Below are 27,912 nucleotides of genomic sequence, written 5' to 3'. Positions count from 1 at the left end.
TAATGTTTTATTACACTTATCACTAAAAGAATAACAATGTAAAGAAATTTCTCAGACATACTTCAAAAAGACTGCTAGTTTACAAAATATAAATTAAAATTTCAAATAAATGTTGAAATACCAACTTAAGAACTACACTAAATTATTTAACTAAAAAGGTAGTTTGTTTTGCTCTTAATAAAAGAGAAAGTTTAATTTTAAAATTCAGATGAATTACAGTGTCCATGTTTCCTCGAAATCAGAGCACAAATTTGGTGAGCATGAGGGAAATCAACCCAGCAACTGATACACTGGCAGTAGTAGCATCTGGAAGTATAAAAGATAATAATCAATACAAACAAATTTCAGAGTATTTGTTTTTCTCCTATGTAGTTATATTAATATACGTATGTGTGTTTAAAAATAAATGAATGTTTGTTTGTTTGTTTGTCTAATATAGTAGAAATCCACATATTTGAACTGTTTGAAATTAGTTTCGGAATTTTCATCATGAAGTGGACAAGACTATTTTTCAGACGTTGTGAAATTTGTGGAACAAATCATAGATATATTAGCACCTCTCTACCTCGAACTGAGTTTTCATCATAACATTCTGATCCGTATCGTAAGGAAAGGAGATTGGGATAGTGAATTTATAGAGTATGTTATGAACCATTCAAGTTAGGGACATGAAACTCGGTTAGGAATCTTATCATCAAAAATAATTGGAGAAGTGTCCCAGTGTTTTCAAAAGTACCAGTTCTAAGGGGGCATTTTTTATAATATTTTAACTTCTTATTTTGTATTCATGAAATGGCAAAAAAAAAATTAAAAAAGGAACTAGTTAAACTCTTCAAAATAAATTTTTGAAATAATTAGCACTTTTATTTATATTTATTTCTGAGCATTACCATTAACTATGGTCTCAAGCCCGTCACATATGAGGGATGACGTTTCTGGGTGAACACAGTATCAGGACCAGAGGAAGGAAGAAAGGAATGGGGAAGGAAAGAAACATCCTGGGACGTATATGTTAAGTACCATCCTGGTATTTATCTTGTGTGAATAAAGAAAACCCAAGAAAAATCTGACTCAGAATGGCTGGCTTGAAAAGTTGTTACATCTTTCCGACCGAGTATCCCCAATGAAGTGCGCTGAGATGTGTTGTTAACGCTTATACGTGAAATATAAAGTGACAAATTATATCGCAGTACGCGTTATTCCGAACACGAGGAACAGTGGAGCTAACGGCTCCTAACACTTCTAATTCCCGCCGAAACATTCTGTGTCTACCTGCTGTCAAGGCTTACCTTTTGTCTATTTTGGAGCCACCTTTAAGTCAGGGCATATCTGAGAATTCTATTGGGAGCATGTCTGCTTATTATACTCTCTAAGGAATAACTTGCACAATCATTGTGCATTGCTAAAATATGCATTTTTGAACATCGTATGTATTACTTTCTTTACGCTGATATGGGTCGGTACTCCACAGTTTCTTATAATTTCTGAAAGTAAATGGGTAGGCCGGGCCTCAGGCCCTCTTACCACCCTTCGCCACTGGTGATTCCTGATACCGAGGTAAAACGAAAAGTATAAATCAACCTGTGTGTAAAAAATGCCTTCTTTCGGCGCATTGATCACCCGAAAATTTATCGGAAAATGTAAAAAAAAAAAAAAAAAAAAAAAAAAACAGCCATAACTCAACAACAAAACGTCGGATAGAAGTCAGGTAAAAGAGAATTCCCATTGTTTTTTGTCGTAGATTCCATTAGTGTACAATCGGATATAGTGCAGTGGCGGTGCAAGGGTGACTCCCAAAGAAACTGGAGTATTCCTTCGAGTATTTTATCAAACGTTGAATGAGGAAAATGAACAAAAATCAAGTACAAGATATCAACAATCATAATTAATAGCACATCATTCAAATTAGAACACTTAGAATTCAAAAGAAAGAGAGATACACATGTTTGATTGATCTATTTTGTCTCAATACAGAATAAACTCAGACACGAAATGTAAACCCCCGACATTTTGGATGAGGTCAACATACCGATTTGAAACTTTCGGCAAAATATTTCTCTTGTCGAGACCTTTCCAACAATATATTACTCGACCTCCTTAGCCATTTGAAATTTTTAAGTTTACCCACGTACTCCTATGTGAGGGTATCTAGGATGGATCTTTTATAGCTCAAAATTCAAGTTCCTGGCAATAATGGCGGATGTGTTTTTGCGTTTTGTCATATATGCAGTCGATTCGAAGATAATGGGGTGGCAAGGGACTTTATGGACACCCTTTATATATATATATATATATATATATATATGGAATGGAGCTCCTCCGTGGCTAAGCGGTTAGCGTACGCGCCTTTGGTGTGGGAGGCCCGGGTTCGATTCCCGGCGGGAGCTCATGTGGTTCGGATTCCACGTTAATCAGTAGGTCCACGTCTCATATAGCCTCGCTGCTGAACGGGACGTAAAACTCAAAATCAACTCAATATATATGGAATGGGAGCCCTTTTGAGGAGACTTGTTATCAATTGGGCAGCTTGGATGACAAATCACCTAAGCTTAAAATTGTGATTTTCCAGAACAGAAATTTAAAATTCAGCACCTCGTGAACCAATTTATTGAGTTCCCTCCGTAAATTGTAGTCTTTCCTCCCCCCTCTCCTCTCCAGGTTTCTTCCATTATGATGTCTTCCCATTTTGGCTACTGACCTAACTACCAGTATTTATTGTTATCATTATCTCACCTTAGACGTCAGCGGAACTGGTATTCCCATTATGCCTATTTCCATTTTGCCTACGTTCACTCGACGAGGATATTTAGTGTCTGAGGGTTTTTTTTTTTTTTTCCTTACAAAGATTCATTAATTGGAGATTCATTTCCCAATGTGGGCCGCGGTAGCTCAGTGGTAGAGCGTTCACCTCTGGAGCATGGGGTCCCGGGTTCAAACCCTGCTCCCGCCAAGTGAACTTTGTGGTGGACAAACAACGTGTGCGTCGGTTTTCTCGGGGTTCTTCCGTTTCCTCTCACTTTATTCATTTGATTCATTTCTCATAATCACCGTCTCCTTTAGCCTAACCAGCATAACCGTGGGATGTAATACTCAAAAATTTCATTTCATTTCCATTTCCCAATGTAAACTACAGCAGCAACAGCGGTTTATAAGAACAAGCATGATGGCTGTTCTCGCAGCTCTTTGGCTCTCTCTGGAACTTAAATATAGGCACTCTGATTCAGATAATTACAAAATTCTTTTCGTAAAAATAAGAAATGAGGAGGAACATCACAAATCATGAGAAACCAATACTCTTTTCTCAAACTGAATTATAAGGTTGTTCTTATAAGAAAACGAGTCTATCTCTTATGCTTCCTTAGCAAGGAGATGCTTACGATAATGGGCCAGTACATCCGAATCATCTTCCCAAGTTTAGAAACTGTACATGTGTTTGCAGAACTTTTAAATAATATGCGGATGAATAATAAGCTTATAGGTTTGATTTTTTACTTTCAGTTTACACTGAAATGTTTTCACTTTTTATATATCTAATAATTATTATGTATTACTATACATTATTTTTATTATATTTTAAATCAGTACTTAACGTTTCCTACCCCGGTAACTCCAGAAATAAATGTGCTTCAATAGTGAGTTCTGTGGTTCAGATTTGGGACTATTACAGTTGCCCTGAATGAATTACAGAAATTAATACGGTACTCAAGTTGTTATATATACGTAGAATATGGGTCACTTTCTCCCTACACATACGATATTGAAGAGAGATTTTTGTTGATGATTTCTTAACCATAATATAATTTTCGTACGTCTTTAGATCAAACCAAGAAAATTTCGCCTTTTAGCCACGAAAATTGTCCGTTCTTTTGTGAATCGAACTTACTAGGGATGATTCATTCCGGGACCAAGTACCCTGGGGAAAACCTATATATCGTCTGAAAGCTCTTGCCAAAAGAAGTACGAAACTGTTTTCAAATCACGGGCAAACCCACAACCTGACCTTATAAGGGGACAGTTTGTTAGAGTTGTGACCCTATGTATTGTATATTTGACATTAGTAAAAATGTATCTTACGATCCATTACGCGTAAGCACCTGAGCCCATCATGTTCCTTTTCGGCCCATCGCTAGAAGGTAACTCGGGCAAAGGTTTGATAATATCGCTTTGCACCCAGACGTACCCATTTGGTCAGTGTTGCCAACCAATTGCAAATACAATGTGGCAGATGATTTCTGTACCACTGGATGTATATCCATGAAACTTGGCATAAACATCATTCGTCACTAGGAAAAATATACTGTGGACGTATTCCTCTTACTCGGAGCCCAGTTTATCAGTGTTACCAACCAACTGTAAAAATGAGAAGGTGTAAAGCAGGTTTCGTACTAATCGACGTTTATGCACCAAGAAACATCACACGACATTATAGCAAAAATACGTTGAGTATGACCTATTTCAACCATTCTAAATTGTCAGTGTTGCCAACCAAATGTAAACATCACAATGTTGCAAATGGGGTGCGTGCCATTGAACGAATATAGAACAAATGTGACACAAGCAGCATGGGACAATGGAAAACATAGTGCGAGTGTGCCCAAGCACAACAATTTGGCAGTGTTGTCAACCATTCAAAAAATATATTGCCAACCCCTAGCCTAATATTCCGTATGAAACTACAGTAGAGCGTCGATTATACGAACGTCGGTCAACCGAACGACCGCTTAACCGAACTGTGTACTCGCTCGCACCTGTTGCTCTCCCACCCTACTGTCCATCATCCCCCTCACTCCCAAACCAAGTTTCCCACAGTAGTCTCCGCACTGAGCCACCGCTGGCGGAACATTGTTTCTAATGGGGCCTTCATAAGGCGCTGCTGACCGGCCAAGCCGCCAGTCGCTGTGTTTCAACAATCAGCACACTTCTGTCGGTTTGGCACTGGCTGTAGAAGTACAGTCCAGTACAGTGCAGTACAGTACAGTACAGTACAGTTCGATTATCCGAACAAACCAGTTTTCCGAACACCCATGTCCCCCAATTACTTCGGATAATCGACGCTCTACTGTATATGAGACGTGATTACACATAATATTATTTACGTGGAATCAAAATCTTATGAAGAAAGATAAAAAATATATATATATTAGTTAACCACAACGCAGGCCTAGTTAGTATTACCTTCATTGCTTTCCCTAGTTATCTCTGCTTTTGTTTATACTGAAAAGAGAGTTTTTAATTCATCTTTTTGAACTGACTGTCTTTGCAAGCAAAGTTTATCTGAAGAATAAACTTAACATTTTGAGAAGTTAATTGTTAATCACTTCAAAAATAAGAGAAGTGATTCACTTTTAAAACTGCTAGTGGAATGTCATTGGCCAGAATCACGTGAACTGTTTCTTACAATATCCTTGGTTGTACACTTTGAGAAATGATTTTTTTTTTTAATTTGTAAATGTTTAAATTGTACGCCCAGTGAAAATTTCCTTACACACACTAAACATTCCTCTTCGATTGAGTGTAAGTGGAACGGGGATAGGCAAAACTGAAATACGTGTTTCGACTACAGATAAGGTATGATGAAGATAATCAGATAAATTGATAGTTAGGTCAGTAGATGAAACGGGAATAGGTCAACGGGCATGAATCTTTCATTTAATGTCCATCACGTTATTTATTGATCACGCCATTGACCAAATATATATACAGGGTGTTAATGAATTATGCCGACAAACTTTAAGAGGTGATTTGTCACATCAAAATAAGAAAAAAAAAGTTTCTTCAAAATAAGAAAAGAGACCGTGCCCTTACAAAGGCGTATCCACTAGCCACTAAGCCAGCGGGAAGTGCTTATACTAGTGTGTTTTCAACCTTAAAAATTATGTGACCTTGATTTAAAAAGTATGAAAATGTTTGCCCTTTTTCAATACCCATATCATTGATTACCACGAAATAAAACTGGATCATCTACTAAAACAGTGAAGACCATAGTTTTCCTCCTAGCTATGGAAGTTTCATAATTGATCAATCTGGAAATCATGCAGATACAGAATTGCTGTTAATTTTTATTGAAAACTTTCAGTTATGAATCTTCTCTTTTAATCTATTGAACTGCTTTCAATATATTGATGTTATTTTCCTTAAATCTCGATTTCTGAATTCGTCCTTCATGCCTTCTGATGCTCATATAATGCCAACAGGCATGTAAAATTTGTTTTAATCTGAATATTTGTAATCGAATTTAAAATTGCTTCTTAAATTAATTTTACTGGGAACTGTTCTTAAGAGGAAGTACGTAATAATTAGGATGATCTGACATAAGTATTAAGCAAATAATGTTGTTTATAAGTATTTATAAAATTCTGAGTAAAGAAGTTGCTAGATTTTGTATCATAAAGTTTATTTTGGTGGGAAAATACACATATTTTTTCTCGTTTTAACATTAATTAAATGTTAGTTTTTAGCTCCCGGTGAAGCATACGGATGCTTATAGTTTTACTCCAGTTGTTTGTATTTATGTGTGTATGTGTGGTATTTTATTTCTTGGTAACTACTAGTCAGATCTGAACAAAATTTGGTGGGCAAATAGCTCATTGCCATATGAATAAAAATGCTACAGTATATTTGGTAACCAGGCTTGGCCAAAGACAGTCTCCGCCCATTCCGCTACTTTATCAATGAAAAACATTACGTTTTACATTTTCAAGGCATATTTTAAATTTTAGAATTAATATAAAACATATCTCAACGAAGGGATTTCCAAAACTTCTGTTGAAACCTTCGAATGTGGCAAGTCTATCAGAAGAGAATCTTGCGCTAGACTCCCTTTAGCTACACCACTGATCAAATCCTTGGTTGGAAATTTATTTTTAAGGCACAAATACAAACACTATATATATATATATATATGAAGAAAGAATTGACTTTTTCCCGGCGTTGTGATTTAAGCAAGTTTTATCGGGCTATCAACCAGATGAAGGTATTGCTATCCGACGTTTAGAATGCAGACATATTCGCACGAAACGTCGGATGTCAATACCTCCACCTCGCTGATAGCCCGAGAAGACTTGCTAAAAACTATATATATATATATATATATATATATATATATAATAGAGAGAGAGAGAGAGAGAGAGAGTGGAGTATTTATCTTGATCATCCGCTATAACGAACAAACCTAAAGAGAGGGAAAACAGAAACTTTGCACGAAACAACTATGCGAACGGGAACATCGTTGTATCTATTAAAGAGAAAGACCCATCAAACACTGCTGCCAACCCAATATATATTTTTAAATAGCACTACGTCAGATTATCATTTATTTCAAATCAACATATCAAACGTAAACTTAAAATACCACTTGTATTATTATTATTATTATAGTGTAATATTATTATAGTGTTGCAAATTAAGGATGTTATAGTATCACAGACATCCGAAGTTCGAAAGCCTCTAACGCACATACAGCACAACGGAGATGCACACGATAATGCACATCGAAAGTACCTTAGTGTTGGATGCCATGGTCATGGCATGGCCTGTTTGAATGAATAGGAACGAAGTTACCAGGGTGTCAAAATTTTAATTTGTTTGGAAGATTTTATGTCGAAGGAATGCCGAAATAAGTGTCATGTCTAGTTATTTGTGTGGTTTGTAATGGATGTGTAAATTATTTTGCAGTTGACAGCACTTCGGTATCTCTAATCGTTTCACAGATATGATAATCATTGATAAAGTTCACAACACTACTGCTCAAAATGGTGTATTTGTGGAAAATATTTAATATGATTCTTGTTTCCCTTCTCTTCTATAGTATTACAGCTTTTAGTAGCTGTAATCACAAGTTTTCGCAATTACACGATTTAAGCAGTGTTGCGAAGTTCAGAAATGTTTATCATATCACCGGAATGATTTGAGATATCGAAGTGCTGTAAATGGCAAAATAATTTACATATCCATTATAAACTATACAACTATACAACTAGATATGATACTTATTTCAGTATTTTTTTTCAAATTAAAGGCTTCCATAAAATTAAAACTGGGAACTTCTTTCTTATTTACTAGAAACAAGTCATACCATGCCCATAGTATATAACACTAAAGTACTTTCGATGCGCATTATCCTGTGCGTCTCCGTTGTTCTGTATGTGCGTTAGAGGCTTCCGAACTTTGAATGTTTGTGATATTATAACATCGTTAGTTTGCAATACTTAATAATAAAAGTGGTATTTTAAGTTTACGTTTGACATGTTGATTTGAAATATGTCATAACCAGATGTAGTGCATTTTGAAAAAAAAAATATAACTTTATATTGGGTTGGCAACACTGTTTGTTGGATCTTTCTCTTTAATACATACAACGATGTCCTCTCTTTATTGTTGCTTCGTAGAAAGTTCCGCTTTTCTTTATCTCTTTTGGTTTGTACCTTATAGCGGATGATCAAGATAAATTGTCCACCCTGCATATACATATCATACTATATATATATATATATATATATATATATATATAATACTATGTATAGACTTATATATACGAACTTGTATCCTTAATGTTAAAAGTATAGTAACCTGAACTGCTGTGAATGATGCACCGAGAATCGTAGCATTTGGAATTATGTCCAAAGTGTGTTCTGCATTGAGTGTCCTCTGTGCAGTGATTGTTTGTCTGACTAGCTTCTGTAAAGAAAAAGAACAAATGACCAGAAAATATTATTCTATAGATCTTTACATTAATTGACAACAAAATGTTATTGTCCTTTACGTGACAAGTTTTAAACGTTAAATATACATTTGTACTTTGTTTCAATTTTGAAGTAGAATAAAAACATTTAATCCCAAAACCAATGACTTGATATCTATATCTATATCTACATATCTATGTATATATATATATATATATATATATATATATATATATATATATATATATATATATATATATATATATATATATATATATATATATATGTGTGTGTGTGTGTGTGTGTGTGTGTGTGTGTGTAGGGAGATGAATCTTCGACAGATGACAAGTTTTACTAATCTCAATCATCTCCCTTTATATATATAGAATATATATAGTATATAGTATATATAGTATATATATAATCACTTTACTAATCTCAATAGACGGAGTTAATTTTCCTCGTCATATAAGTGACGTGATATCGAGTAGGAACTTAGTATGTGATTCACTCAGTTAGTCATTAAGGTTTTGATGTAAAACATAAAATGAGCGATGAGGAAAGAGGAAACAAGTGGCGGATCATGATGGAAGTCACTCGGTAAAAATTTAAATGTTATCTCTTTAAGCTTAGAGAAGAAATCTTAATTCAAGTATAAATTCTTATATACAGCTTACTAAAACTCTATAAAGCTTTCCCCCTTAAGTTGTAGCAGTAAAACTTAAACTTTTAGAATTGAACTATTTTCAAAAATTAGTATCTCAAAATCCCATCTTGAATTTTCATAAAAGTTAAACAAAGCATGCACACATCATTGTTCTCCAATCCTGTAAAGACCTTAGTATTATTTTTTTGCGAAAAGAGAGAGGAATTTTTATATTGTATCTTACACAAGTTGTGAAATAATAGTAAAATAATGAACAAAATATGGGATTGACGACACTGCCTTTGATTTAATTCCACATCCAAGATGTTATATTACCATAGTAACAACGTAAGTAAATATATTGACCAAGAACATGTTCAATAAAATATAGTATCATAAATACGTGACTGGCAAACAATTGAGTCGTGAAAGGGGTTTGTCATGCTCACATTCGCCGTATTCAAAGAGAGGCCTTTGCTACTGAAAAAACATCAAATACATCGACAAGTGTTATTTTGGTCTTGCACTTTGATTTTTCAGAAAACTGTATAGTTGTGTGCAGGCAGAGATTCAAAGTTTCATTGGCAAAAATCCCAAATCCCAATATTGACATGTGTTGGATACTTTCATGGCTTGGTACCACACATGGCTTTGCAGAAGTCAGTGATGACTTGGCTCATGATAGTGTACATGCGCTATGTGCTGTCTAGTTGATCATAGGCAGGCCTTAAAAAATCCACTCGCCAGTGGCGAGTACTTTTTCACATTTGGCGAGTAAAGTCCGATCAATCAAAAATGTGAATTCAATAATAAATAGCAGATGTCACTCTTTTATATATATATATATATATATATATATATATATATATATATATATATATATATATATATATATAAGAGACATGCTAATAAACAAAATAAAATATATTGATATGTTTACTGTGTCACAAGTTATTTTTGTTTATTTGTATAAACACTGTGACTGCTAAATGGTCTGGCTTATAGATTTTTTGGCTGGCGAGTACTTGCAACAAAGATTTTTCAAGCCCTGATCACAGGAGAAATATCTGCATTGTGTGATGTACACGCGTTTTGTACCCAGGTATTTGTATCTGATGGTGCAGCCTCCCATTTTAAAAAGAGATTTCAGTAATTTGACTTATAACGCATGAATGACAACTTTACAAGGAAATGGCATTTACATCTACTGGGCATGGAAAAGGCCCCTGTGATGGTATAGGTGGTTTAGTAATATACGTGCAACTAAATTGAATCAGCAACATGAGTCTATTGATGCAATTAGAGATGCAGGAGAATTCGTTGAAACTGTCTCTAATTCATGAAGAAAACAACATTACTATTTTTAGACAATTGTACTGTTGAAGAATATCGTAGAAGTAAAAGGAAAGAGTGGGTGAACGTGAAACCGATGACTGGAATTCAGTCCAGCCACTTTTGCATTGCATCACATAAACTTTACATTGCCAGAATTGCTGTTCATACAAAGAAACCTATTATATTTGGTTTCCTAACCAAACCTCGTTATACTGTGATGGATTTGTATCTACGTGGTTTTGTATCGTATGCATTAGACAATCAGTGGTGGGTGGGATCAAGAACGCACGTATCACTCGAACTGGAAGACGAACGATCTCTCTCATGACTTCACATGATTCTGGAACTGGTTTCAAATGACCTTTTGTGCAAAATGTGTGTACAATTCCCATAAGAAGCGCACTACTCAAGATGGATTACCCTATTTTCACTGGACGCTCTGCTCGACTGCACAAATTTCCAGCAACCCAACTAAAGCTTACAGAAGACGTTTTTGCACAGCTGCGATACACTGATGAGTGCTTACATAAAATAAGTCTTTGTAATTACTGGACCTGTTTTTGGTCAATATATTTACTTACATGGTTACTATGGTGATATAACACCTTGAATGTGGAATTTAAATTAAAAGCAGTGTTGCCAATCCCACATTTTTTGTTCACTGCTTTACTATTATTTCACAACTTGTGGAAGGTACAATATAAAATTTAATTTCTCTCTTTGCGGAAAAATAATACCAAGTCTGTCTTTACATGATAGGAGAACAATGTTGTATGCATGATTTGTTTAATTTTTATGGAAATCCAAGTTGGAGTTTTTGAAAATAGTCAAATTCTGAAAGTTTCACTTTTTCATGCTGGATTCTCACTTGTGGTGTGCAGATAGATAGGAAATGATATTTATATTGCAATGTCATGTTTTCATAGTATTTATTCCTAGCATAAAACAAATATTATGTTTTCGTTTAGGCACTGGAAATAATCGAAATGTGTGCACAACCAAGTTTTGTCCAAGTTCAAAATTTATGTTGCAGTTTATGTTACACCTCTAATGTCTCTGTTTGGAATGGTTTGGAAGAGTTGAAAACATAATATAAAATAAATAACAAAAAAGATTGCTAACACTTTTTGTCCTTAATACCTTCAAAACGCCAATTCCTCACTTAGCTGCAAAAGTAACTATGGTGATTTTTAAGAGGTTGCAACATTGTTTTAAAGCACCAGACACCAAAACAAATTTGTTTCTGTATTCTGGCCATGTCCGTCTTTAATATATATATATATATATATATATATATATATATATATATATATATATATATATATATATATATATATATATATATATATATATATATATATATATATATATACATATTTCATACAACTTCAAGACGGTCATGGCACATATTTGGCAACCAAGCGTGTGGTTTCAAATGAAATGGGCCAACAGTAACAAACGCAGGTTTTTTTTATCCCCAAGGAGTAAAATGGGCCTTTTTGGTAAATCTGCTCCTATATTTAGTGATTTTCTTTCTTGATGCACTTAGTTAGATAGCGCTAAGAGTCTAACTGGTTTCGCTTGAGTTTTTTTTTCTTTTTTTGTTTGTTTGTTTTTGTATGAGGATCGTCGAAACCAGAACTTGTGCTAAGAGTGGAGTCTTTTTTATTTGAGAGAATGTTTTGTCGTTCGGGGTGGATGAGCAGGGACGGCACCAGAAACGCTTGATGGGGTGGGCGGAAAGAAGCGGACTTAGTTGCTGGGTGGGCGGACAATGAAAATGAGAACTAGGCAATGTGGACATTTCTTTGACAATAATTAAGTTTCAATTTTTATACTCTTTAGTTAGCTAAGGCTCAGATCGAAATAGAGGAGGAAAAAGGATGTGGAAAACAGCTGTCTTGGCCTTATAGAAGATACAATTACGGCATTCGCCTAGTGGGACTGAAGGAATGCAGGACTTAGGATTTGCTGCGGGAGTTCGTGGCTATACGCTCGACCTACCGAAATCCGTGTGGCAGACACACTAGCTCTACTTCCAGGTTTTTTTCAACAATAATAACGGTGTGTACTGTGTAGTTGATGAAGTTCAAGACAGCTTTACCTCCTCTCCCTCCAAGAATGCACATGAATGCATAGAAATAAAAGATTCAAACAACACAGACTAACAGATAATACTCTGCCTTCGTTAATAACATAAAATACACAATAAGTAGTAAAGTAAAACAAGGATAAAATAGGCTACTGCAAACATTTTTATCTTTGAAGGATTTATTACAAGAAAGCAAGAGACAAAAAATATAAATCATTTATATTTTCTCTCATATATTCTTAATTTGTGCACATAAGATTTTTTGACGTGGTCTCTATATGCAACAGCAAAGACCTATGTTACCAAAAGGATAGGGAAATTTGACAGCATGATTGTTTGATCATACCTTACACAGAAATCTTTGAAACTGAAACTCAAGTTAGCAATAAATAAATAAATAAATAAATTTAAAAATAAAATATAGATTAGATAAAGAAGTAAATAGCAATTAACAAAACATTATCATGATCATCATCATGAACAATGTATTTTAAACTATGAAGGGCTGATCACATGGTACGAACAAGCTTACAATGAACTTTTATACCTGCACTTTAATGAAGTGCAATGCGTCGATTTTTATGTCCAGCATCAAATGCGTTTACCACATCCTCTACAGCAATATTCATTACAATTTTTGTTTCTACTGAAAGGAAACAAAGATCGCTTAGGCGACCATTTGCCATTCGATTTCTTGGATATGTTTTAACCCGTCTAAGACACGAGAAAGAACGCTCACATGGTGAACTAGATACAGGAATAGTGACAGCAATTACGGTTAATTTGTAAATTTCATGAAAAGCAATTTGAAACGATCCATCACTTCAGTAAACTGAGAAACGGAGGTAATTTTACATTGCTTTTCCTCCTCATAACGTTTCAAAACTTTCAGGAGAAGTTTCAGTTCCACCTGTACACTATTTTCATCATATCCATAATGGGGTGAAAGTGGTTCAATTTTCTCAAATGAGAATAAGTGTTCACTTTAAAGGGTGAAGACTGCTTATCCCACATAGAATATCTGTATTTTCTGTAAAACGCCTATTCATTTCTGCAAGTAGTCTGTCAAGTACAGAAAAAATATCCTAAGTCTGTAGTCTTCTTGGGATTGGATATCTTCCTCCTCAACCGATACTTTCTCAGTCATAAAATACTGACGTAAATGATTGGGCAGTGATCGTGTTCTAGACACTGGACCCGTTAGAGATATACCGTTATTTTCAGCAAGACTCAAAGACTCATTCCAATTTTTTTTCGAACTCCTCGACTGTGTTTCGATTACAGTAAAATAATCCACTACACCCTTCGTAAGTAAAACAGCATTAGCCAGTGTTCTCTCCTTATTTTGTAGATAATCTGACAATCTTTTCAACTTTCCAAAGAGCGACTGCGATTTTCATTACTTATCTCAACAAGTGTTAGAATAACTACCCTAAACGTTCTCTTTATATTCACACAAGCTGCAACTTAAAATAAACGGGTAAAAAATATTTCGTTAGTGGTTCAGAAGATACTTAATGCCATAAATAATACTATTAAGTATATATTGAATACCACAAGAAGATAGTACATTAGAAGCCGTCATTTTCTGTGTAGTATCACTGACGACACCTCAGCAATATACAAAGGACGCGATGACCGATTAGTGGAAGGTCATTATGATGATGCAGTGTTCTACCCTGGGTCCCTGGGCAAAGTGAACCCATGATGGCTTGTCATGGCCTTCCGCGGAACGACGATAACGTCCTAACAACGGGACCTAGAGTGGGATCCAAATCACTTGTGTTCCCACTAGGAATCGAACCCGGCACTCCGTGCTTCCAAGGCAACGAGCGTATCCACTCATCTACCGGGGACACCGGAAGGTCAATAGGAGTAACATCATTTCGCATATATTTATTTTCATGGTAACTGTGCGAACAAAATGTGGACCAGTAATAATCTTCGATAACTACAGCAGGAAGCGCGTGTTAGTCCGAATATTTGCTTGAGCTATTCGGATTATTAAACGAATATTTGTCAAGGTTTAGTTCTAATCTAAAACATGCACAGTATCGTGTACTATGTAGTTAAGCATTCAAAAGTCATTTGAAACAGTCTTGTATTCAAGAAAAGTGACCTGATCTAGTCCAATAATTCACAACAATAAATGAGACAATAGACAATACTACCCAGTCCTGTCCATTATTAAGCCGGCTTTTTAAAAAGCACTGCTTTTTTTTTTCCAGCGCAGCATACAAACACCGGCGTTTCAATAGCACGATTATTTGTGTGTGTTAAACTTTAATTCATTAAGCACGACTTTTGGCATCATTATATTACTACAAATATCTGTCTTAAAATCATTGCAGAGTTAAAAGAGTCCTAAAACCTATTACATTACAATCGAAAGTAATACCTATTGCTTTTGAAGTACAGGATGTCACCTTAATTATTCTACTTCTGTTGGGGGGACGGATGGGTGGGCGAGGCCATACATCGGGTGAGCGGTCACCCACCCTTAATGCCGTCCCTGTGGATGAGGTAGTACTAGGAACGGCCAGATGCCATCTATAACTTCTTTTATAATATAATATATAAGAATATAAAAGAATAATATAAAAGAAGTTATAGATGGCATCCGGCCATATATTATATATAACGAACGATAAACAAGTGTTTTTTGTTTCTGTTCACTTTGATTTCGTGTTTGTATTACTACGTACACGTATATGACAAATTGTGAGACACCGTTAAGTACAAAGACATTTATCATGCTTTTCTGTAGTGTGACTGACATCTGTTTGTGGAAACATTTGTACAGATCAGTACTATAATAATGTTAATACGTTTAGTTCAAAATGTTTAGTTAACTAGTTTCGTTTTAGCAGTGGCGTATTTACGATTCTGTTTCGGGCGGGGCTTTGCTAACTTTCGGGGGGGCTTTGCCTGGAAATGTGAAAATTCTGCAAGATATTCTGTAAGATTTCGGGGGGGCTTAAGCCCGGAAGCCACCCCCTTAAATACGCCACTGGCAGGCCGTTGCCTACCTAACGTTGTTTGTTCAATGTGTACACCAAAGTTGTATAAGCGGATTGTGCAACTGCTTCTGGGGTATTTTGGGACATCAAATGATGAAGCGATCTTTCGCGACTATTTTATGTTAGAACAAATGCGTCGCCAGCTCGAACGCAATGAATTAGAAGAAGAGAATATTGACACACTGGACTATGACAACGTCGAATCAGATGGCGATGGGAACGAGGAATCCGATTATACCGACTATGCCAGCGACGATTCATCGCCAAAAAAGCATGTGAAGTCCGAAAAGGTGGATGACGCGTACCTACAACAAGCTGGCCGGCTTTGGACGTATCAGTTAAAGGACGTCCCTCTTATCGTTGCAAAGGGAGAAAAGCGGCGGTGCAGTCGTCGGTTACCTCCAAATAAACAAACGATGCAGCACCAATTTTGCTTATTTTCTAAATACGAAGATGCGAAGTTGAAGGAGAGTCCAATGAAGCAAATTAACAAACGGGTTCAAGATATATTTCTCGCCATACAACAAATAAATGCGATTGTGCACGATTGTGCAAGAGCTCGAATTGGCCATTTCTTTCAAGGTTTCAATATCCTGGCTTTACAGGTTTAAGAAGAGAAACAAGATTGTGTCCAGGTCTATCACACACAAAGTTGTCAAATCATTTCGGCAGGACGACGAACAGAGTCGGAAATTGGCACAAGAATTCATCCACGAACAAAGCAAGTGATTACGCAACCTCTCTCTTCTCACAACCTCTCAAGTGATTGCACAACCTCGCAGCAAGTGAGTCCTTCTTCACTCACAAGTTTTCAATACTGACCAAAGCCGTTTCGACAAAGAGCTATATTCTGGACGGACTTTGTCGTTCCAATGTGAAAAGAGAATATACGATGCAGTTGGATCAGCATGGGTTACTACTCATTCATACGTGATCTATCCTGTTTCCAGTGGCGAAGCGTACCATGAGGTTCTGGGGCAGGACCTACCCTGTTTCCTACTATATATTTTCTTTATGTTTGGTTTATTATAAAATAAAGTCATTACTTCATCATTTCGGTTTTTTTTGGTAACAAAAATTAGGTTGGAAACATTCGAAGTCCCTTCCATCTGAGCCTCACCAGCTCGCTAGATAGGTTTATGGGCTATGCTGCTCAGGGAGCGAAGTTATTTTCGCTTGAGATTGCACGCATTGTTGGGAAGGTGCAAAGGCTCGCCTCTGGGAGTTTAGTTTTAACGTTGAAGGCATCTTTCCATGCTAATATGTTATAAAATTACTTCTTTAACACAGAGTAAGAAGTTTCTGTGTAGAATTATGTATTTCTGTTAATGATAACCTGTTTAATTTAGGTATATAGGGCCTGGTCCATATAGCATATAGAATATAATTCTGATACATTAAACATGCGTATAAATTTACAAACGCTACCGTATAGGATAAAATAATTATATTTGTGTGTAATTTTAGTTGAGTTTTCCATTTCATAGAATCAATGTATTTACGATTTTGTTTCGGGGGGCTTTGCTAACTTTATTCCTGGAAATATGAAAATTCTGTAATATATATATAAAACAATAAAAAGCTGCGATAAAATTTCGGTGAGTGTTTAAACCCGGAAGCCACTCCCTTAAATATGCCACTCTATAGAATACAATATTAAATATGTTGCGCTGATTCAAATAAAGTTCCTTCTGAGCATTAACATTTATCCAAGAAATTTGACAGTTAACTATAAGAATGCATTTTCTTTTTCTCTCCCTCTATTTTCAAGTATGCAGGAAATGAAAACAGCAAGTGAGGAGGAAGTTTCCCTCCATCACCCCTGCAAATCCCAGGCAGAAGAAAGTATGAACTGCACTTCAAAATATTTGTAGTGGAGCTAAATGGGAATATTCCGTTAATACATATTGCGTGATTTCCTTATGCAAATATTTGTTGAGTAATAATAATAATAATAATAATAATAATAATAATAATAATAATAATAATAATAATAATAATAATAATAATAATACTTTCTGTCTACTTTTGCTTATATATTAATTCTTTCTTGTTAAATTAAACATAAAAAGAAAACTATTATGTATACATGCAAATAAATTCAACTCTAAACAGTGTCAGAAATACAGCTAAGAAAGTTCTTTAAAATAAATACATTTGGTAGTTTCTTTTAACTCAATAAAGAAAATAGAATTTTGACTATCATTTTAACATTTTATGACACCTTAAATGTTATTTGTGTTAGTAATTTGTCGGGCCTACCCTACTTGTGGGAATACGCTTCGCCACTGGTTGTTTCCATGGATGGGAATAATAAGCCCCATGTATTTCCTCTGCACCGAGTCTAGTGCGCACTTTCCAGTCAACAAACGTCCCGATCCACCTAACATTAGTTCATATGCTGGTAAAATTGCAAATATGACCAAGAACAACCTGAAAGAGTTCATGGCTGACGTTTTCTGGTCTTCTATAAAGCAGACAAAACTGCTGCTCCTCGATCATTCATGAAGAACCAATAAAGATGAAGAGTTCGTGCAGAAACCGGACAATGTTGAACTTACCCTACTCTTTATCATTGATGGTTACATTTCACTCATATAACCGCTGGATGTGTTCTTCTTCCTTCCGTATAAGAATTTCGTAAAATATGTAACAGACACCGTTCTTCTGTCATCTGACTTCAAAATATGGCAACGGAACAACTTCATTAACTTGCAATCACCTACCCACTTTCAGTTTACAGCACCAAGGTTCCAAGCTAAGATTAAATATGCTTTCTACAAAACTGAATATTTGCAAACAGCACCTGGCACATTCATGACACCTGTCGACTACTGCTTCACTTTCAATACCGGCCACAGCTGTGACGACTCCGATTGTCTTTTTTTTATCGCTTTTCAAATGTGCCTACTGTTGTCTCCATTTTGTATCAACCACACAATCATTCTTAAGGTCCATAACAGTTACAATTAAACAGAGATCTCCAACTGTATTGGCCACTATTGATTTCAGTAGACGTGTGCATCAAGAGCCATATGTTACATGATCCCTTTCCCGTGTATTCTTCTTACGCTAATTCTAATATGGCGGCTTTTCGAATGGCCTCTATGATTCACATTACGCCTAGTCAGTGAAGCTCTACAGTCCTCATTTACCTCCCACTCTGTATACGGTCTGCCATTAAACATACTCTTTTTCTCTGTTTCTTTTAGTACTCAATATTTTAGTGCTAACAATCATTTTCAGCAATTAAATTTACTAAATCGGAATGGTTCCTTGTCAGTTTTTTCTGGTTACATTACTACGCTATTGAGCATATATTGGTTAAATGTTCTTTAATGTGACACTAGGCAATTTAGAGTCAACTTCCTATTCTTAATAGACCAAAAAGAAAACTGCCTCTCTTTATCTATTTGCTAGGATAAAATTTAGGTTAAATTTAAAACAAGCATTTTATACCTATGGAGAAAAAATTTACGTTACCTGGAAGACAATCTGTGTGACTATAAGACGGAATGTAATTTTCATGGCATTCGCATATTCCGTTAGCATTGCAAAACGCATTTGAGCTTTGACATCCTCTGACTCCAGCCTGGCAAGTTCCATCTATGGCTGCAAATTTTAAATTTTAAGAAATTTAAAAACAAATTTGTTATGTTTACAACAGTAAAAGAACATAAAATAACATTATTAGGAAATAAATGTTCCAGTCAATATTACATCCAAATTTATAACCTTTGGTTCATTCTTTCATTATAGAAATCGAAACTTATTACGATGGTTAAAGGATCGATATGCAAGAATAATGCAGTAATTGGACAGTTTCGTTAGCAAATCTTGTGGACGTGTAGCGCTGCCAAGTAATGTTGTCAATTTAGTCATTGAAGGCCTTATGCAGAGTCGTTTTAACATATAATTAGCGTCATACTAAAGACCTGACTACTGCAGGAAACACATTAGTTGCACTCTTTAGTATGACACTAATCATCCGTCAAAACGACTCTGGATAAGGCCCTAACTGTCTAAATCTAGCCATTTCACATGAAAGTAACTTAGCTAATAAAAATGAAATTCGGTTATTAGCTATGATTTTCGTAAATTCTGCATCCAACTGTGCCAATTTTTAGCCATTTGTACTCAGTGATATTTGAATACCTTTCCTAATCAAAACTTCTCTAAAACTTCTAGTAAAAATAAAATATTGTTATCTGTTTGATAAAACCTTCCGCTTATAACAGAATTTATATGGCCACAATTTGACCTCTCTTTGTTATTTTTAAGCTTCATGAAACGACCTCGTGTAAATCGGGATTCTGGAAATTACATCTTTCCATAGTTAATTTTAATGCATACCGGTACTTAATTTGCAAATGAGAATTTTGAGTGTACGTTCAACGTGGATAGAATACTTTTAATATTGTTAGAACAATTGTGCAATCGATATATAGCCAACATTGCTCCGAAGATTGGCAGAAGAAAACAATTCAAAGGAGTGTGACACCTCCTCATGTTGCTATGAAAAGAATGGAATTGAGAGTATCAAAAAGAAATATTTTACATAGGAGTTAAGGGTGAATGTAGTTAATTTCACAGTACCAAATGGAATATTGCAGTGTGTTTTTGGAGGATAGCAAGACTACAGTTTTCTGCTTGTTTTATTGTTAAATTCTGTTAGCTATAATTTTAAAAGGGTTTGGCTATTTTTTAGCCAGATTCTAAGCGTCATTTAGCTATTTTCTGAAAGTATCTGTTGGTAACACTGCTCTCAAGCAATTTAGTACTTTTTTTGGATTGAAGAGTCATATGAAAGGTCACATCTAAGTGAACTGGTGAGTGAAGAATCAACTTATACTTAATTTTGGTATAAAATGGTTGTTTCCGTTCTCATTGATTTAATTATCAAATCCATATTTTATTCTATCTTCTTTCCATTTTCTTGGATCTCTTATTTTTTTTCTTTTTTACTTCTGCATATTTACGTCAATCTTGAACTGAAAATTGGTTACTTAATCAAGAACTGCAAAATGTCTTGAACGAATTACGGTTTAATATCAATAATCCATTTAATAAAATGACATTTGTAAGTTAAAATTATAGTTCCAGAAATTGGATGACAACAAAACGAGATGCAAGGTAACACGGAACGAAACAGCAACTGAACGGTAATATACTATCTTACCTTGTTACACACAGAATTTTATGGGTCTGGTCCAGATTCCTTGTAAAGTTTAGGTCTCATATTATATACAGATGGCTGACAAAATAATTGAAAACACTTTACGAAAATGCAATTACTGTTTAGCAATGGGTAGGGCCACAGTTAGACTCTGATTAGTAGCGCAATAAGGACGAAAAGGCCATGTATTTCTTCCATATAAATACTGTACCTTTCTCATGCAGGGTAGCGCTTAGTTCTGTTAGCGATGAGGGAAGAGGAGGCTTACTAAGAAGTCTGCGCTCATGTATTTATAGTTATTCGATAACGTTGAGATCCAGGTGTTTAACAGTCCAGGGAAGCTGTAATAGTTCATTTTGATGTTCATAAAACCACGATTCAACAGCTCCAGTAATATGAATTAGAGCATTGTCATCTGGACCATAGTATGCACTTGGTCTTTGTAAAAGATCCACATAATCAATGGAATTCTTTTTTAGCGTAATCGCATGACCCGTGGAACACCAGGAAATTATAGCCCACAACATCAGAAAATCGCACCTTGTTTCAAGGAAGACAGAAGCATGAAGCTCACGATTCCCTGACCGTCCGCCTAGCATAAACACGACATGTTGGAAATAGGGTTGCCAGATTTTTCAGAAAGAAAAGAAAAGAACTTGCTATGACTTTTAAGGATAAAAGGAAGATATGTTATATTCAGTATTTCCATGTAATAAAATCATGATTTCAGATAGTAACGTAGAATCATTTAAATTGGAAACTGGATAATTTCGTTAAAAACAAGTGTTTCATTTCACAGTGTGAAACTACGGTAGACGTCCAAACTATGGGAATTCAATACTCAAAGTTGGAAACAACACATCTATAACTACTGGTTGCAATAGAGCAGCGTTTCCCAATATTTTTCAACTTGCGGCACACTACGGATGTAACTTGAATTTTCGCGGCACACTTATAGATATTATTATTATTATTATTATTATTATTATTATTATTATTATTATTATTATTATTATTATTATTATTATTATTATTTGCAAATATAAAATACCATGGTAATTTTTTGTGTGATTACTGATCTCCTTCTTACAGAGATGAAAGCTCGATTACTGGTTTTTCCCTATGCTAATTCATTATGCTTATTTTTTATTCTAATTTTAAAATAGAACACAATTGCAATGAAATATAGGACTCAGATTTTTAAAAATATGCTTTCTTTTTCGAAAACTGTATCCAACCTTTCACTAAGAACGAAGATCACCAAATAACGAACGAAGAAACAAATGTTTTGTACTTTTGGCTTTGCTGTTTTAACCAAAACCGGTGCATATTATTACAACCACACAGCTTGCGATGCGTCAAAGTCAAAACACACCTGTTGAACAGTGTTGTTCTGTCATTCACGTGTGAATGAATGTTCTACGAACGTTCACTTGATGCGTACCGTACAAGTGCTTCCATTTCTCGGTGTTAGTATGACTCTCAATTGAAGAGTAACATAGCAACTAACCGTGGAAATGTGTATGAGCCGAAATACTGTCTGCTACACAGTAATAGATGTAGAATAATATATTACAATTACAGTATTTTTTTTCCATGGTAGATATTCATACTAATGTGTAATACAAAAATATACAATTTTCCTATGTCTTGCAATTTGGTTGCCACAGAATTAATAATTTTGTTTCGATTTCCTCGCGGCACACCAGAGTCCCCTAGACTTGATGACAATAACAATGTTTGGTAAAGATATAAATTATGAGTTCGTCATTATGAAGTTTCTGCCATTCCCCATTCCCGGTTCCCGGGCATCTTGGGTTTAGGATTTTATTCTCAGATACTTTCAGGCTGCGTTCTTCCCTCAGAATAAGCAGCCATGTTTGGCAACCATACACCACAACAAGCATTATTATCGTTTTATATATTTTAAGCCTTAAATTTCTCGACAGAATTCATTAAGACTCTTTGAAACTAAATAATAATTTACAAAATCGGTGCACCATCTATGTTGAAGCCATGCGTGAATATGCACCCAATCAAGCCGATTAATAATGATATTAACACTGTGAACCGTTGCAGGGTTTTATAATCTAGTTCCGGAGACTATCATCAAATCCTACTGAAATTTATATGAAACCTACGCAAAAGCATAATCTTTCAAACAAAAACTCAAGAATTCAGTTTCAACTTGTTTTTACTCATCCAGTTGGCTCAGCGGTAAAACGCTTACTTCTGGTGCGTGGAGTCTCTGGTTCGATTCCATCGTCTCCCTTACGCTAAAGAGCATAATCCTCGGACGCTAAACTGAATGATGTCATTTTAATTACCCACTTACAGCCATGGGGAAAAGTGACATAGAAGAAAAACAATCCATATGATGATAATGAGGATGAAGGAAAGAAATAGTGTGTGCCAAATCCATCTGAAGTTTTCGAAATGGTTGAAAATTTAAGAAGATTCAATGAACGTCAACCAAATGTTACTTTTTCACACAATAAATGAAACTGAAGGTTTTACTGGCTATGTAAAAACAAGCAAATCCGAATAAACGAATAGCACGAAGTGAGAATAGATAATGAAGATTCTTGCTCGTTTATCTAGTTTGTGTGTGTGTATGTTTTAATGTATTTAAATATGGTTTCCGTAGTACGTGTCTCTTAATTTATATCAGAGAAAATGTCGTATGTTTGTTTGTTGTATTGGATTATCCACATAATATGCTGCTTTAAAGCTAAAGTCTACTGCACATTATTAATTTCTTTTCATGCACGTAATTTTGTTCACTTCATTTTAGGTAATTAAAATGCATATTATTGAATATTTCGGATTTACGATAATTAGAATTTCTTTCGTATTTCCTAGGACTTAGATTAAAAGAAAAATGTCCGCTGTATATGATAAGAAAATAAATCAAAATTAGCAATAATAGTAAAACGTAACAGGAAAAATTTATTTTCGAATGTAAGAGCAACCTATCGTTTGTGAACAGTTTCATGCAAAATGATTTATGCTGTGTTACAGGATTCCTAAGGAAATATTTATTTATGAAGTAAGAACAAAGTCAACTTTACAGTTTTAGAGTAAATTCCGAATAAAAAACACTTCGAAGAGTAAACTATCTTGTAGACTTTTTCGTGCGAAATAATTTATGTTGCGTTTGTAGGATTTTTATAGTCCCCTAACAGGGGAATAACTCTGTTTTTGAGAATATCGTCCAGAAATAATATATTTCGACTACTTCTTGTAGACATTTTCATTGCTAATAAATTATGTCATATTAACGGGTTGCTCATGTAACGTTTATTTATAAAACATGAAGAAAATCACTTGATTCCTGTCCTTGAGCTCACCCCAAGAGAAAGATTTTTCCAGAGAAAGTATATCCTAACTATATATAAAAAAAAACATGAGCTGACATTATCGAACACTTCCTGTTGGGCTACAATGATTAAATTTGGCATGATTGTAGCTTTCCGGAACTAACCCACAGGAAAATTGCCAAAAGTGAATATTTTTAATTTTTAGGGGGTCTAAAGAGGGGATGAAGAATTTCCCAATGTTATTTGAGTGGGCCTTTTTTTGGACCTATATTCTCATGTTCTAGATACTTAGAATTGGAATAAAAACTTGAAATTCGGTATGGTTGTTCGTTTTTCTTAGCGTTACCTAAGTGAATCATCAGAAATGAAAATTTCCAACCGTAGAGTGGCTTTATGGGGAACTGAAAAATCTTTCCGATGTTATTTATATGGGACGTCTTCTAGACCCCAAATGTTTAGGTACTTCCGGCAGGATTAGGATGAAATTTGGCATGATTGTTGCCTTCTAGGACTAACAGGAAAATTGACAAAAGTGAATATTTTTAATTTTTTAGGGGTCTAAAGGCCGATGAAGAAATTCCCGTGCTATTTAAATAAGCTAGTTGAAATAGGAAAAGAAACGATAGAATTGTAGGTTCAAGAGGTGCGAGACCGTAGGCCGAGCAAAGACAATGTGTGGGAGCGCAGCCCCGGATGGGCAGATTCAGGAAATATGAAAAGCAATTTCACAAAATTCACTGTTGATGCAAAGACCGATGGATAAGAAATGCGAATCCGCAGGCCGAGCAAACTCGGGTGTCCGGGGGCGGAGCTCCCAGCTAGTTATTATATAGAGTTGCTAATGAAATATTGATTCATAAAAAAATAAAGAAAATGGTTAGAGTATTTTTTTTTTAAAAAAAAAGCCCCATTTTCTTTTTCCGTTTAGCAAACTATCCTTATTTTGGTAGTAGGAAGAAAATTCGAAAAATCTGCTGAAGAATCTTATATGCAAAAATCTTACTTTTAAAATTTGGTTCAGATACGTTTAACGGTATGGCTTAAGCGAATGTACACTTATGTCCAAATTTAAGGTCGCATGTCTATAAATGTGTTGTTGTAGGGATATAATTTGATAACGAATTCGCCCGGTATTTCTTACAACGTTAGTATGTGTATAATCGGCAAAGACATGTATGTGGAAATTTTCATGTCAAAAGAGCAGTAAATAAGAAGAATAAAGCGAAAATAAAACTTTCTTGCTCATTTAGAAACATTTTGTTTTACTAATTCTAATTTTCGTATTTATAATTCTTTTCCTATGAAATTTATCACAAATATACATTTCCCGATTATACACATAGTATCAGTATTAAAAGTACACTGCAAAATCATTATCAAATTATATTCTTACAAGAAGACAGTTATTGGACAATCATTTTGGACATGAGTGTACATTCGGACGGACGTAATGAGTTTAAGTTTTTCAGTATTCTTTCCTACCCTTGCATAATACTACGTATTAAAGAAAATAAAGTACTATACAACTGAGTGGGGGAATCAAAAATAGTTTAGATTTTGTGCTAATAATTCTTGTCTTATTTTCAGATACTAATCTCTCCGTCTAATACGTTATCCGAAAAATACGTTATGCTGGGTAATGAAATTTTGATATTGTGAATTTTACTATAAGTAAGTCGCTCTAATTGATTTTTACGCTAACTTTACCAGAACGACAGAATTTCTAAATTATTACAAATAAATAGTTAATAGTTATATAACCATTCTGAAAATTTGTGAATTCTGTCATCTTGGCAGATTTCATATAAAAATTGGTTAAACCAAAGACAAGAACAAAAAACGTTCGGAGGTGTCTGACAATTTTCTGGTTAGAAAGTATTGCTAAGATTAAATGAGAATTAAATATTAAATTCTTAAATTAAAATTTTTACTCGCATTATATCATACCTGTAGAACTTCAACGATTCCGAAAATGTAAATAACCCTTCCTGCTGTTTCAGTGGCTAGCGCGCGAATCTTTTTTACACGAGGTTTCGGATTCGATTCCCGGTGGAAAAGCATTGCAAAATTGAACGAATTAAGATGATATATATTCCACCTTAAACTGTATGGCCACGCCTTTTATAGTCTCGATGCTGAAAAGGACAAAACTTCAATAAACGAACAACATCAACTTAGTATGTAAATTACAATTCAATATTCATTAAGCAATTAACTTGAGATTGAAAATAAATGGAACCTATTGTAAATATGCAGAGACTGTTTTGTTTGGGTAACTCATGAGAAGAATTTCGGGTACAAGAAAAAGAAGATGAGCAAAATATAATGGGTATGCTAGAGTCGGGTAACAACAACTGTACCTAGTACCGGTTTCTGCAAGGTAGCAACCAATAGCATGATTAGTTTCTTGTGATGAACTGTCCAGTTAGTGACCTTTGACTAATTAATAAATGTATTTTCTGTATAACTTTGAAAGATGGAGTGATGATCGCGTACTAGTGTCTCGTTGTTGTTAGATTCTGAAGATTTCATACTAACTTTGGCTTCACTCGGGACTCCTCGCCTCCCCAGAATCGGCGCCTATGTTTTCAATCCTAAGCCCGAGTAAGAATCATAGTACGTACAAAATAGATGCAACCTCACGGAGCCCGAGTCCAGATCGGATATTCTCAAATATCTTCAGCGAGTGGTGGTCGGTTCTCGGTTATGTGGAGAATTTATTAGGGCTCGCATATGAAAGAAAACATTATTTGCTTGATATCTAGCGATGAGATTATGAAGATCTTGTACGACGTGTATGCTGAAAACTATTATCAGCTCTCTTGTTTCTTGATACTTCGCTGAGTATCGTAGATAAATTGTTTTGTGCTTTAAAAAAATGGTTTTGCTTTCATTTTCTATACTTCTAAATGAAAAACAAATAGAGAAAATGTATCAGTTTGATCCAATAACAACAATAGTAATAATAATAATCAGATTTTGCAATTTTTCCACCTTGTGTTTATGAGCTAATATTATAGCAATTCCATCCAACGCTATTTAAAAAATGTAGAATTCATCTTAAAATAGAATTTTGAAAGATTTATTTGCTACCAGCTGATGAACACTTTTTTAAGAATTCGATTGTCGTAAGTTATCACGACTAGAGTTCAACATTTCTCCCTATGGTTTTCCCGTAATGCATTCAATTTAAAATCCACAAGCGTGTCGTTGATCTTGTTGTCAGCCCCCTTCTTACTAGCACTGAGGAAGCTGGCAAAAAGACCATAGAACCGGTCGTCGGTTTTGAATTAAAAATACACGAAATGAAAACAAAAATTGCCTGGATACCATAGAAAGACTTTTTTTTAAATGGACTAAACTAATGGGAAGCTGGAATTTTACAAGTCCAGAATATTTAAAAAAAAAAAAAACGTTGCAAATTAATCAACGAATATATTTATAACATTTTATATAAATTATGTTCGTTATTCTTCACTTACTGTTACTTTCATCACCATAATTATCACTTTCAACAGCAGTTATCACTAAGCCGATCAAAACACAAATAATCAGAGAACTTTGCTTAAAGGCAATCATTATGTTCTCACAGTCAGATATTTGTTGCTTCCACAGTGCAATGTTCTTTTCGACTGAACAAAC

General features: G+C 34.8%; 1 protein-coding gene across 1 annotated transcript; it reads right to left on the bottom strand.

Moving 5' to 3' along the window:
* LOC145669262 (uncharacterized) lies at positions 1-27,912 on the bottom strand. The gene is made up of 4 exons (XM_081737582.1): positions 27,753-27,912; positions 19,258-19,386; positions 8,569-8,676; positions 1-306 (listed from the first exon to the last, which is right to left on the bottom strand). The coding sequence occupies exons 1-4, from the start codon at positions 27,847-27,849 to the stop codon at positions 239-241; spliced, it is 402 nt and encodes a 133-aa protein (XP_081593708.1). The 5' UTR covers positions 27,850-27,912; the 3' UTR covers positions 1-238.

The sequence above is a fragment of the Thermobia domestica genome, chromosome 13, assembly GCF_964235325.1.
Source record: "Thermobia domestica chromosome 13, izTheDome1.hap1.1, whole genome shotgun sequence".
In the NCBI taxonomy this organism is placed as follows: Eukaryota; Metazoa; Arthropoda; class Insecta; order Zygentoma; family Lepismatidae; genus Thermobia; species Thermobia domestica.
The sequence above is the reverse complement of the archived record's forward strand: the minus strand, read 5'-3'. Positions and strand labels throughout refer to the sequence as shown.